Source organism: Numenius arquata, chromosome 6 (genome assembly GCF_964106895.1).
Source record: "Numenius arquata chromosome 6, bNumArq3.hap1.1, whole genome shotgun sequence".
Classification (NCBI taxonomy): Eukaryota; Metazoa; Chordata; class Aves; order Charadriiformes; family Scolopacidae; genus Numenius; species Numenius arquata.
The window spans coordinates 6,591,138-6,604,587 of record NC_133581.1 but is presented as its reverse complement, the minus strand read 5'-3'; the positions used below and the strand labels follow the sequence as shown (position 1 = coordinate 6,604,587).

Genomic DNA, 13,450 nt, shown 5'->3' with positions numbered 1-13,450 from the left:
GAATGCAGAAAATACTTTTAAGTACACACTTAATACCTGAGTGAGTAACACACGTAGCAGAAGTCTCAGGGACTACTGATCCCTGAGTTACAGGTGTGGTTGGGGAGTCCCTGAACCTTCAGCCGCTGGAAGATGGGAGGGTTCAGCTCTGCTCTGGCCTTGGACTTTTCCTACATCTTTCTAGCTGGCCAAAGGGAATGGATGTGGGCTAATTAATCCACACATCTTTGACCCAGAACAACTATCTTTGATACCTGTGTCAAAGCAAGAAAATCAAAACTTATCCAACTTGCATCTCGTCATGCTAGGCTGGAATGGAGAATCAGGGGTCCTGAACGCTCAGCAGTCACAGAGTGGTTTGGTAGAGAGGTTTAAGAGATTCTTTTTTACCAAGTCTTAAAACACTGATAAGGAGAAGTTCCTGATGCAGAGGTTCCCCCTCTACTGCAGCCCCCCTTCCAGGTGAGCCCATGTGGGTCTCAGCTGTCACCAGCAGATCTGATTACCATCACTGTGACTCGTCACAGCAACAGGGACACTGCAATAAAGATCAAGTATATCCCCTCAAGGACCTCAGAAAGCCTAATGAATCCCACTGCCTATACTTCCACCAACTTTAGACATATTTATGTCAAAAAAATGTATAAGAACTGGGGCTACAGCATAAGTGAGAGCCAGATGCGGTAACTGCACACCACAACACCCCCTCAGGTTTGTATTACTCGCCATTCGTCTTCTTCCCATACTTTTTGCCTCAAAGCTCTGTTTCACTTGTACTGCAATAAAATAAAAACAGAACCAATATAGCTAAAATAACATTTTTAGACTCTGGCAAGAGCTAGTATTTTGCTCCTTGAATTGTTTTATAGAAGTATTTTGCTGCATTTTGACCTTCAAAACGCACTTGATATTGACATTTAGGGCTGCAACGTGGAAAGCCACCCTGGGCCGAGCTCCACCTTTCCTCATGCCCCGATGAAACCTACAGGGTGGGAATCGGAGCCAAATCAGCCTCTACAAACATGCCAGAATTTCCCACCACTGTACTCTGCCCTTACAGTGACTTGGCCAGTATTAGTGAGCAGCATCAACGTACAATTTCTCTTTTATGTCAATGGTAAGTACGGCATCAGAAAATGCAGAAATCATTTAAATGCAAGACTGAATTTCCAGAAAACCATTAAGATAGTTAACAAAAAAACTTCTTGGAAACCATGCCGGCATTAATTTCAAAGCAAAGACAAAAAACCTAACTAAGGGACTACTCATGCTCATGGCATCTTAAACTTTCAGGTACAACTTATCCTCAAGGACTGGACTTTCAGGAATAAGGTGAAACTCAAATGCAAAAAGTTGTCACCTGAAAAGAAGAGGAACACAGACTTACAGGTGATAATCCTTGTGCAAACAGCTCATAACAGCAGGTAGTTAAGAAAAAGACAAAGGCGACTGGAATTCATAGGCAGATACGCAGCACCAGGGATGGGTAAACATTACTGCCTTGTAGAAATACAGACTCACTGGAAACTCCACACACAGCCACACCTCAGAGAAATAAACTTTATCTGGAGCAGGTGTGAAGGAGGACTATTGAGATGATCAAGGAAATAAAGAGCCTCTCATACTACCGTGGGAATAGAAAAAGGTTTACTTGTTAAAAAAAAAAAGTCAAAAAGTGGATATGATTGCTACCTACAAATGAAATTGGAAGGAAGGACATCAGTAATAAGGACGACAAAAGAAAAGATCTGCTCAGGCTAATGGACAATAAAATTACACGGATAAAATAGTGTAAAATTACCATGAATTAACCTTTGGCAGGAACTTGGAATGGCTTTAGACATTTTAGCAGAGATTTTAGACAAGCCTTTCAACCAGGGGAAGAGACAAAATGTCATTTCAGATGTAAACAATTTAGCCGTAATGTCTTATTATCAGATTCATAATTGAATATTACAGTCATTTCCCTCAGCTAAAGCTCATACGTGCCACTTCTACTCTACTATTTCTGTCTCATGCTATTGATACTTGAGCATTAGCTACTGAGAAAACACTGCAGGAACGGCTTTATCCTCCTGATACTCTTGGGTATGAAAAGTCTTTGATATACAACTCTTTAGTTAACAGTTTTAATACTGCATCTTTGAGAAAAACTGGTCTGGACTGCTCTATCAGGTTTTTTTATGTCTATTTTACATTTAAAATGAGCAACCAGAGTGTCTTTTGGTAGGGTTCACATGCCATGGTGCACATTCCAAAGCAAAATCTTCTTTTTTTTTTTTTTTTGAACACACGGTGTGGATCTTCATGTCATGCAAATTAGAAATCCCAAGTGCCAGCCGGAAAGGTTCTGCAAAAGAAGAATAAAGGCCCTGAATAACACCTGAGCTCTTCCTCAGCAGTCGGGGGGGTTGCAGAGGGGAATGGCTGGTCTGGCAGCGGCGCTACAATGAGCTCTGTCTCTCCTCCGGCTCCTCGCGACCTGCCTGTCACCATAGTAACTTGGTGCTGCCATAAAAACAGACACCGAGCTGGGGAGGACCAAGATAGCAACCAGCTTTTTTGAAGCCTTTTCAAAACAAAACAGCTTCTTTCTTCGTCCATTTCCACGGCAGAAAATAGCTTGCTTTGATTTTTTTTTTTTTTTTTTTTTTTTTTTGTGAAGGGCATACTGTAGAAAAGGAAAGCTAATTAATTACTTCTTCTGTATTGTATTCTGAATACTTTGACTCTGAATAGCTGGATGAAAAGTCTCATATGTTGCGTGCGATATTTACAAATTCTGTTAATCTACAATGTAGGAAGGTACAGTCCCTGCTGGGTTCCTAATACCAATCACCAAAGCTTCTGAATAGGCGAGATGGCCTTCATTGCAGTCTGTAGCTCACCGTGCCCCAGATTAACTTCTAGAAGTACATAAAAACTTGGTACCTACAGCTGCGATTACAAGGTGGAGAAGGCACAGACAGCTCTGCATCGCGCTGTCAGGCACCACTGTCTGCAGGAAGCCTGGGTTTTACGTATTCACTTTGAGTCTCGCTGCACCCTTAGCCAGTATATCTCTCATTAGGAGCTACATAATTTATCAGAAACCCGTGGCACACAGGGGATCAGTCTTGTTCTCTCAACCATTATTTATCTTCTTCTGAAAACAGATTTTTACGTCTGTTGATTCCAGCTAAGACTCTGACTAAGCATCCTGAGTCGAGGTGACATATCTTATTACTAAACACTACGTAGATCAAGTCTGTACAGAACAGCATTTATATGGAAAGGTATTTCTAATCCATCCAGAGCAGTAATACTTAGGTGGGGCACATTAAGGGTTTTAGTTATTTTTGTGCTAAGCAGGACCAAGAAGTTCCACCCTTCCGCTGCAGCCACAGTAAGCGTTGCTCATTCAAGAAATCCTCGCTAACAAACAAGGGAAGGAAAACAATTGTTTTGAGTCCCACGCTGCCAACTTTCCAGGAGGTGTCAGCCATATTATACAATCCAAGTTCTCAAGCGAGGTACATCTTGACACGGTTCTTCCTTCAACAACTGCTCTTCACTGAAATACGTTAATTTACAGCAGTGTTCCTTAATGGTCCTTTACACAAAATGAGGACAAGTGATCTTAAAGACTTAGAAGTACGTGACTAAGAGGTCAGATGAAGCTTGCAAAGGAACAAGTGCAAGTATTTAGAGCCAGATAGTCCCCATGCACAGGGTCCTCCTCCTGTCCCTCTCCCCATATGGTAGCGCTCCCAGCTCCCTTGGTGGCCAGAAGCCAACACCAAGCACACCGAAGGCACTTCTTAGGCTGGCACAAGTTTCTCAGGTAGGCACAATCCCACCACGCACACGTTCTCAGGACATGATTTCCTTTCAAATAATGGTCCACAGCATTTCTAGATGGAAGGAGTGGTCAGGCACAGGTAAACTTCAAGCCGCAAGTGGGTTTGCGGTTTTTTGTTGTTATTTTGGTGTGGTTTTTTAAAGGTCTAAAAGCTAGAGGAGTTTTCCATCTTGTGCTCACATTCTTTAAACCTTCTCCTAAAGAATAAGTATTTTCACTAGTTAATGAAAAACCTCACCCTACACAACATACTCATTCTTGTCTACAAAGACAGACTTCTACACTAATTTTACTAATAGAAAGCGGAATTAAGATTACAGAAAACTATTTTAGTTCTGAATTTCTTTCAGGGGGCTTTTTAATTACTACTAGTTTTATTCCTCATGGAGGTTGCCCCTCTGCACATGAGGTATCTGCCCATATGACCTGCAAAAAAGGAAGACTGACAGTAACATTGGGGCACTCCTGAAAATGTTCCACCCAGCTCGGCATACCCCCAGGCAAATACACCCTAGGAGATGGGGAAGAGCAACGCATAGTTTATCCCTCTTACAGGTAGCATTTCAAATTATATGCTATTCTAGCTGTCATGAACTCAAAGAACATTTCAAACTTTTCTTCCTAATTATGAAACTTCTGAAAAAATGAAATTATTTTCTCAAGCCAGTGACTCCAGGAGTCAGAGCCTTAAAAGTCACTGTAAAGGATATTCAGACATTCAGTTTACCCGGCAGGCAAAGCAGTTGGTGAGAGAAGAAATCTCCAGGTTCTGAGCCAGGCTGTTTCTGTCTTACCATAATTATGAGAACTTTAAGAAATATTTTTTCTCTTGCTTTCTCAAGTCTCCCGTGCTATAAGAACTTTCACTCAGGTGGTTTGGATTACCGGTTGGGTTCTGTTCTCATGTTGCTGGAACAAGCATAAAGAACAGGTTGAGTTCTGATGGTTTGAAAAGGTACTGACATACCAGTACAGATATGTACTGGTGATTATATCAATTTGCCTTAAATTAGGTACTGATTTTGCAGTTGTGTTCACAGGGACAAAATCAAAGACCACGTTTCCTTGGCTTACATGTTGTGTGGCAAAAATTGACTGCTTATCTTGACTAATAACTAATATCATGCCTTTATTTTCCTTAAGATATCTTTCTTCAAAGTTACTGATTTATGCAAAAGTTCTTTGGTAAGACTACAGCCCCTGGCGTTCTCCAAAAAGTCCAAAGTAGCTAAACTGAGAAGAATGGAATGTAGTTTTCATCCTTTTTGAAGTCTGGCTTGTTTAGCTGTTCAGCGTTTAATTTAAACTACTTAATTCTAATAGAAATATGGTTAGTTTAATTCTGATTAATTTATTTATGCATTCTAACAACTATTTTATAGGTATTTATAAAATTTAATTCCAGCACATAGTTGTCTTTGATTTTTTTTTAAACAAGAACTAATGAATAAGCTTTTAACTCATCAGCTTCACCCTTAGAATCCCATCAGCTAATTTCTAACATAGTTCCCATGTATGTATGAGTGTACTATAGAAAAATTACTTACAACTCTCCCATTCAGTTTTCTGAAGTGTCACCTTATATGTGTCAGATGCCACAAGTCCCTCTCAAGAAATGAGATTTTCTTTTCTTATTATGGAATTTCAACCTTTATATAATTACTATTTTATAATGCCTATAATATTTGGCAATTATAGCACTGTAGTATACACAAGAGTCAAAGGTCATAAGGGTCATAAGCAAAAAGCAGGAAATATTCTCTGGCAAGTGGGGTTAAAGTATAATGAACCTAAAATCAATGATTCCTGCATAATTTAAGCTGATCAAAAAGTTTTAAGCTGCTACAACTATAAACTAGAACTTTTATGAGATGAACAAGACAACGTGATATTGACAGATAACTAACACCACTGACTTTTTGGGCACTCACAGTTCTAACAGAAAGATGAAATTAAGATACTTTCTCCACTTCTGTGAAATTTCATTTCTGCTGGGGACAATGGGATGTACGAATTGCTTTAGTTAAGTTTCATGCTTTTCCAAATGAAAGAATATGAAAGACATTGTTGATTCAGGCACTCCAAACACTATTAACACAAGTTTCCACCCAGAATTTGTATCTTTTATACACCTTAAGACTCTTGATCCAAAGCTAAGAAAGATCATCCTAAACCCCCTTGCAAGTATAAACTGAAGTCTCTTGAAGTTCATATAAATACTTCACCTGCTGTCGTACTGAGACTTCCAGTTGGTCAATTCCTTATGTGGAGAAGAGCACGTTTTTGAAAAAGAACAGAGTGAGTACTATGGAAAACAGCTCTTCCTTAAAGTTATACTGTGTGAAGGCATTCCCAACACTGACTCCATCTGCAAGTCACTATAAAGGGTTCCCTTGACCTGAAACAATTTTGATAGCTATAGTATTCACAAGTCTAGTTCTGAAAAGATCCAGAAACCACTTCTAATCCCACCAAAAGACAAACTGCCAAAACATTAATCTAAAATTCTTTAGATATCCGTGGTCACAGCCACTATAGCAAGTAATTTGGCACGGCAGACCAGAACAACAGATAAAAGTAGCTTGTGCTGAGCCTTCCCATCTTTACTGTACACAGTTCAGGAATTTTGCTTCACACTGTATCTAGCCTGCTCTCCTCGACCAAAAATGCTTTGAAGCTGTTAGGAGAGTCAAACTCAAGTGATTGATTCTTATGTACCCTTTGCAGCCAGAAGCACATTTGGTGCACACTTGGAACGGAGGTTCTGGTTTAGTTTCCTCCAAAAGAAATCCAGATCACACATAGCAAAATCATTCTGCAGGAAGTGGGGGCACCCTCTACAAAACTGTGCTACTGCTTTGAATCAAAACCCTAATGGAGAGGAAGGCAGTTACCTACTACTGTCTTAATTCTCTAGGTTTTTTCTCTATTCAAACATCTCTGCTCAGACCTCTTTTCTCGACTTAATTTGTATTTTTCAGCCCTTCCTTAGTCTTATAAAAAATTTTCCCATTTCTGTTTTCTCCCACCAAACTCTTTGCAGTAACTTTTCTCTCTAAAAGCCATGTTCAGATAATACATGCCAGCTAAAAGCAAACTCTCCAGTGAAACAGACAGCTGATTCTCATGCAGTATTTCCATTAACCTAAGATAACACTTCCTTTTCTGTAACAAATGTTGCAACTCATCAAGTTCAGCATCCACTAGAAAGTGAACTTTTGTCTTCTAGGTCAAGATGCTACCATACATTTTACTTAAAATGCTGAAGTTCTTTGAGCTGCTATGCTCACAATGACTACATGTGAACTCCATGTTACCTCTTCACATCATTAAAAGGTGGTATAGATGAAGAGATGTAACTGAAACATTAGTTTCTGTCTTAGGTGTCCACTTTCCTCAAAAGCAGTCCTTGAAGTAGCTTAAAATTATGTGGAAATTAAGCTATTACTTCACCCACCCCCAAGTGCACATGCACACAGAAACCTCATTGCTTTCAACCCCAGGTTGGGCAGGGTCCTGACACTTTTCTAGCTCAGTATCTGTTCTGCCTGTGATACTTCTGTCCCACGTTAAACCCTGTGTGAAAGAGTTTGACGTGTCCAGGGGACACTATGCTTGGAAGGAAAGCCCTGCACGGCACGCAGCCCTGCTCTCTGTGGAGACAACTGGAGATGAAGATAAGCAAGCCTAACCTTAGCCACCGGCAGCAGAAGTTGTAACCAAGCGCTAATGAGCTGAAGTGAGCCGCTAATGGCTGTCACTACATTTGACTTTAGTGTGGCACTACTTAAAAGAAGCTTCCTGAAAGAAATCTAAGGTGTTTTTTAATTCTAGAAACTCTCTAGCTAATAACCTCTTTTGCTGACAGCTATGTCTTTATTTATGTGTACTCAAATGCTTGAAAGAGTTGTCTTTGAGGTTCTCCAGAAGTCTCAGGTATCCTATGGGTGCTAGAGGGGACATGCTCATGACCGCTTTTGCCAGTGGCAAGCCCTATCAGAACACTGTGACTGATGAGACTTTCATCAAGCATATTAAGAAGTGAAGCTTCAGTCCAGGGTCCTGGGACTGGCGAGTCCTCAAAACGCAAGGCGTTCCTATCATCCCAGCATGATTCAACTTGCTGTCCAAAAAAAAACAGATCCAGCAGCCTTTGATCTTCAAAGATGACGGGGAGCAGCCTTTGAGGCAGCCAAATGCGTCTTTCTGCGTTACCAGATTGCTACAGAGACAGGCAGATGGGTGGAGCAGCCTCCGCGTTCCTGCCGTAGAAGCAGCCCAGCTCTGTGTTAAATTACAGCAGCACAGAAGAGTACATATGGCAAGTGGGAGAAGAGATCCCAAATTCAGCTGTGCAGCTGCTAGGTGGGACCACCCTCTTCAGATACACATTGGAGAGACACTTGTTTTGCTACATCCAGGTCAGAACGAGCCAGTCACAGAAACGGCAGAACTGGACAATGCGCTTCAAAGTGACCTTTCACTACTACGTAGCTCGTATCCCGCATTTGGAGGTATTTTAACACATCTGTGTGCATCTTTTGTCTTTAGGACAAGGACAGGTCAACCGCAGGAAGAAATCAGCCGCACAAAGGATGAAAGTTACATTACCGCAACTGAGAGTAAAAATCTCTTACCTCACCAAATGCGCCTCTTCCAATCACTTTTATAATTTCAAAGTCATCTCGATGAAGTTGCATTTCCTTTACCAATTTTGTAAATGGTCTTGCTGTTTAGGGGGAAAGAAAAAAAAAAAAGGAAAGTTCAATTATCAAGAGAAATATTGTAAAGCAAAATAATCCATAAACCAGAAGTAACAAGTACTTGTTGCATACCCAGTGCACTTTTTCAATTACTATTAGAACTATAGAAGGAAAAAATATTAACTACACTAAATAATACTTAGAATTTTTTTAAAAAGTTCAATCCTATGATTGGTTCTGCCTTGCTGCCATTGAGTAAAGAGCAAAGTAGTCTTTCGGAAGGATTCCCCTGCTCCCCCCCCACCTTTCTCTGGGGTTTCAAGAATCAGTGAAGGACCATGTGAAAGCTGAAGAGCTCACTCATTACTGGTAAACTCTAGAGAAAAGCCATCCTATCCTTCAGCCACTAGAATAATTCTCTTGTTAAGCAGAGTTCAGCTTTACTTTTTACTATTTCAGCTAGTACCAGCTAAAGCTTTAACAACCCTCTCTCAGGAGATAGCTGTCTCTACTCAAAAGCAATGAAATCATTTTCTACGAGACCTATGGCTAATTTAAGATTTTTCTTTGAACTATCTTTTCTGTTAAGCAACATTTGCCAGATCTCAATTAGACCAAGTAGCAAACGGCTGCAGCCTAAATGTGCCCAGCAATTAACTAACCTACACTTACTTTGTTCTGGTGGTCCCGCTGGACATCTCTCAAAATACCTGGTTGATAAATTCCACTGTACCTGCAGATCCCATCAATTTTCTCCCCTCCAGATCCTATCCAGAATATCTTACTTATTTCTAGCATATCACAGGATGAGGATTACTGTTTGGATACTGCATTTGTTACAATTCACTGCCCCAATCATGAGGACCAAATCAATAAGGAAAAATGGTGGCACAAGCTAAACTGCACAAGAGCAAGTACGATGTCTACAAAGATGCTTACGCTTCTAAGCACAAAAAAAAATATAAAATTGCTCTTCTCCACTTCATCCCAAATATTATTAGCCTAAAAAATTGGCTTTTTTAAACAGTTGTATTTTTTCCATTTGCAATTGAATAAAACATCACAGAACTGCTACTTGTAATTCAGCCCAGACTCCTGTTTCACCTCACCTTACATTATCATTAAGCTAATGAGTTATGAGCCAAACAGAATTCCTACAAGAGGGGTCACTGCCTTCACAATGTACTTTAGATGCTAACACAAACAAACCAAACCTTACAAACACACACAAGATAGAGAAGGCTGAACTGGAGACTCCAGACTTCAGTATGAAGTCTAATCAAGAAAGCGTGAAAACCTCTCAGGAAAAATTCATATAACAGCTAATAAAATGAAGAAATAGTTGTACTGAAGAACAGCCATGGTGCTTCTTTGTACTCAGGAGAGGTGTTATTGAAAAGGTTTACTTCACAAGTAATGCCCCTTTCACTGGATGTTTCTTGTCTATCCAAAGTTTAAGAAAGAGGCTCTATTAGATTTTCTGCTAAATTCCCCGTTTCAGCTGGGCAGAAATGCCTACCGTGGACTCCCCCACCACAAGGCCATTGAGACTATCATCCCCAAATCCCAAGTTGTTTCTAACCAACTTACCCAGCAAAACCAACTCAAATGATTTAAGAGACCTATACCAGTCCAGTCAGACAAGTAAATACCACTGCTGATGGCTGTGATATATATCAATTACTTTGCAAGGTTCTCCTGCCTCCTTCTCTTCCCATTAAACCAGGACAGACTGAGGAAATGCAACTACAGATAAGAAATAAATGTGGAAGTTCCACTAGCAAGTTATGGATCTCTACTACAGAACGCAGGTCATTAGACTAATTTTTCAGAACACCACCTTCTACTATTAAAATTCAAGGGGAGGGGAAATGAAATCCAGCAATTTTACTTGGGATACAAATGCAAAAATAAGACCTTTTGTTTTTTAAAGAAATCACTGATTTTAGCCATAATCCTAGTCAGTAAACGGAATACCATAATAATCGGTTTAAGTATTTATAAATAAATTGATCTCAAGCAATTTTCAAAGCAGGAAGACACAAACCTACACAAGTTTAAACTGTCTTCTACACTTAAATAAATCATTTTTTCTTACATTGTTCATGTTTTGTCAACTGGTGACAAACATTTTATTATTTTGCCTACAGTTTCCCTTGCTTTGAATTTATCAAACTTCACCTCGCTAAAACTGGGATTCAGTTTAGAAATGCATTAAGTTGTATTAAAGCAAATAAATTCAATTAGTCTTATATTTTTTAAAAAATATTTATTATGTATCAAGCAGAGCACATACTTAAATTTGAGTAAACAGAAGAAATAGTGTATGCAGAGAAAGGCATTAATGATATCTTTCTAGGAATTGTATCCTTCAAGACCTCAATTCCTTCACCACCACTTCAATTCAAAAACTGCAAGAGCCCTAGGGTGGTCCTGCTTCTTCCACCTCAATTAGTCAACTGAAGTACGACATATTAAAAAGAATTAGTTTAACATATGTAAATGAAAAAAAAAAGTATTCCCTACTAAAAGGAAGTTACTATTTTTTACAAGCTATTTCTGCACTTAACTAATGTTGGCTTTTAGTATTTAGCAGGAGTCGGTGTTCAGAAACACTGCAAATTCAGTGCTCTCTCCTGGAAAGCTAAGCACCAAAGGTGAAAATTTTTGAATTAGATAGAACTTCCTCTAAAATGGAAAAATTCAAGTCTTTGTCAAGGCATCATTTAAGATTCCTTAAAAGTAAATACAATTTGAAAATAAAACCTAATATCCACAAAATCTCATCATCACAGAGACTACAACGGAAGTTACACAGCGGATCAGAGCTCAGAGGAGGCAACACACCAAGAATTTATTTAAACTGACATCTAATTTATTGGCATTTTGGAGTAGAACCCCGTTTATACCAGGATGTACCCTGCTGGTATAGTACTTTTCAGTACTGGATTGAACCATTTTTACCTCTTACTAAGTTAAATAAAAAAATATTTCCAAATTGCCTTCTTGCTCCCCCCCTCAGGATGCTGCTGTTCCTCAACCCTCTAATATCCAGATGAGTAGCAAGCACAGAACTGGCAAAATTGAGAGAGCAGAAACTTGCACCAAGAAGTACCAGAGAGCTGCATTTGCCAGAATGATGCCAAGTGATATACCCACCACTACGTAACTGATAAAAAGCCCCAGCTTCTCCTTTCACATATTGCTATTTTACAAATAGGGAACTCAAAGCAAACTTCTCTCCACACACTGGACTGGCTAATTACACTTCAGTGATTAGTTTTGATCCTAATATTTAAAGCAGGACTTAAGATTTGGAGTTGATTTAATACTTTAATGAAAGTATTTCATCCTGGCAAACAGAAGCAGTAGCTGTACTGAGGGTTTTGTTGGCAGTGATTACTGAATTTTGTTATATATACTGTTGTCAGGGTAACATTAGCTGAGAGTAATTGCAAGAGTTTGTTTATTCATGACTGTGAGGCTGTAATCAGAATTTGCGACAGGCATTCTATCTGCAATATATTTGTATGCATCACTACTTTTTCCTCTCAGGCTGATTTGGCATTATTGTACTTACACTTGTTTGGAAGGAGGGTGTCCTCCATAAGGCCACACAAGGAAAAAAAAAAAAAAACCAACTAATTTTAAGAAGCCAAGAAATGTATGCTCTCAAGAATATAATACAAAACAGTAACAGTCGATGTTTTGATCAATATTCATAAGGGGAAGTGAAATGCCAGCATTTATTTCTTCATCGAAAACCAGGATATGTATGAAAGACATTAATTCTCCACCCACAAATTCTATTGCGATCCTATTCTCCTCTTCCCCTGATAGATGGGATTAGGATATTTTGTTTGGACAAAAAGAAAACATCAATTTGAACAATTTGAAAACATAATTTGAAGCACAGTCGTAGGTAAATGGGTTTGTGATTTAGGTTTGTGAGCGGGTGCATCTACACTGCAGTCAATTTCTATTATGCCACCCGATAAAAGATATTTGAAGACTGTTTTTGCAACAACTAAAAGCTGCAGGAAATGCCAGTGGAGACGACGCGAGACGGCAGATTGGGCACTCAGCACCCAGGAATGGGCACATGCCAGCCTCTGCCAGGGTCAGAAGCATATGTCAAATTTCCTCTCATTTGGGAAAGCACGTCAGGGAAGGATGTCATTGTCAGCATCACCCTCAAAAAATAATAGGGCACCTTTTCCCAAGCTAGAGTGTGGTTAAATATGAGAAGCGTTGAGGTATGTTTCGCATTTTTTACTTTCTGTTCAGATTCTGAACCATTCAATTTACGTTGATAATTTACTATCTGGAATCACAAAAGCTAGCACCTTTAGATTACAGGGGACAAAAGACTACCCGCTGGGTTTATTAGGATAACTACTGCTTCAGTGGTGGAGTTACCCAATGGCTCCAATTTGAGGGCTCCTGCTTATTTTGTTAGGCAGTGCAAGTTTCCAGAAATTCTGTCACAAAAATCACTGAGCTGAAGCTGCCAAATGCTCAAGAACATCTGATGTTTTGTATCATTGGCAGCTTCAAGTTTTAAATAAATGTGACAACTGCAAGAAAATAATACACAGACTTACAGGTCTCTTTCAACAACTCCGATTGAAAGGGACCTCAGGAGGTCTCTAGTTCAACCTCCGGCTCAAATCACAGTCAATACTGATTTCAGACCAGGCAACTCAGGGTTTTGCCCGGTCAGTTCTCAAAAACTTCAAAGGATGGAGACTCCATGGCCCCTCTGGATAACCTGTTCATATCCTGGACTGCCCTGCACCATACAGTTTCACAGCTGAGAACCAATCTTGTAAGCGATATGGGGTTTAAGTCATTATATAGCACGATGATAACATTCTGATAGATCTACCCAGAAGGTATGTCCAAA

At 39.6% G+C, this 13,450-nt stretch overlaps 1 protein-coding gene across 3 annotated transcripts in view; it reads right to left on the bottom strand.

The window, feature by feature from the left end:
• The window catches only part of CDC42BPB (CDC42 binding protein kinase beta), a 97,691-nt gene that overhangs the window by 57,524 nt on the left and 26,717 nt on the right, over positions 1-13,450 (bottom strand). For all 3 annotated transcript variants that reach the window (XM_074148760.1, XM_074148761.1, XM_074148762.1), the window contains exon 2: positions 8,479-8,570. In XM_074148760.1, the coding sequence (XP_074004861.1) occupies positions 8,479-8,570 (92 nt within the window). The remainder of the gene's footprint in view (positions 1-8,478; positions 8,571-13,450) is intronic.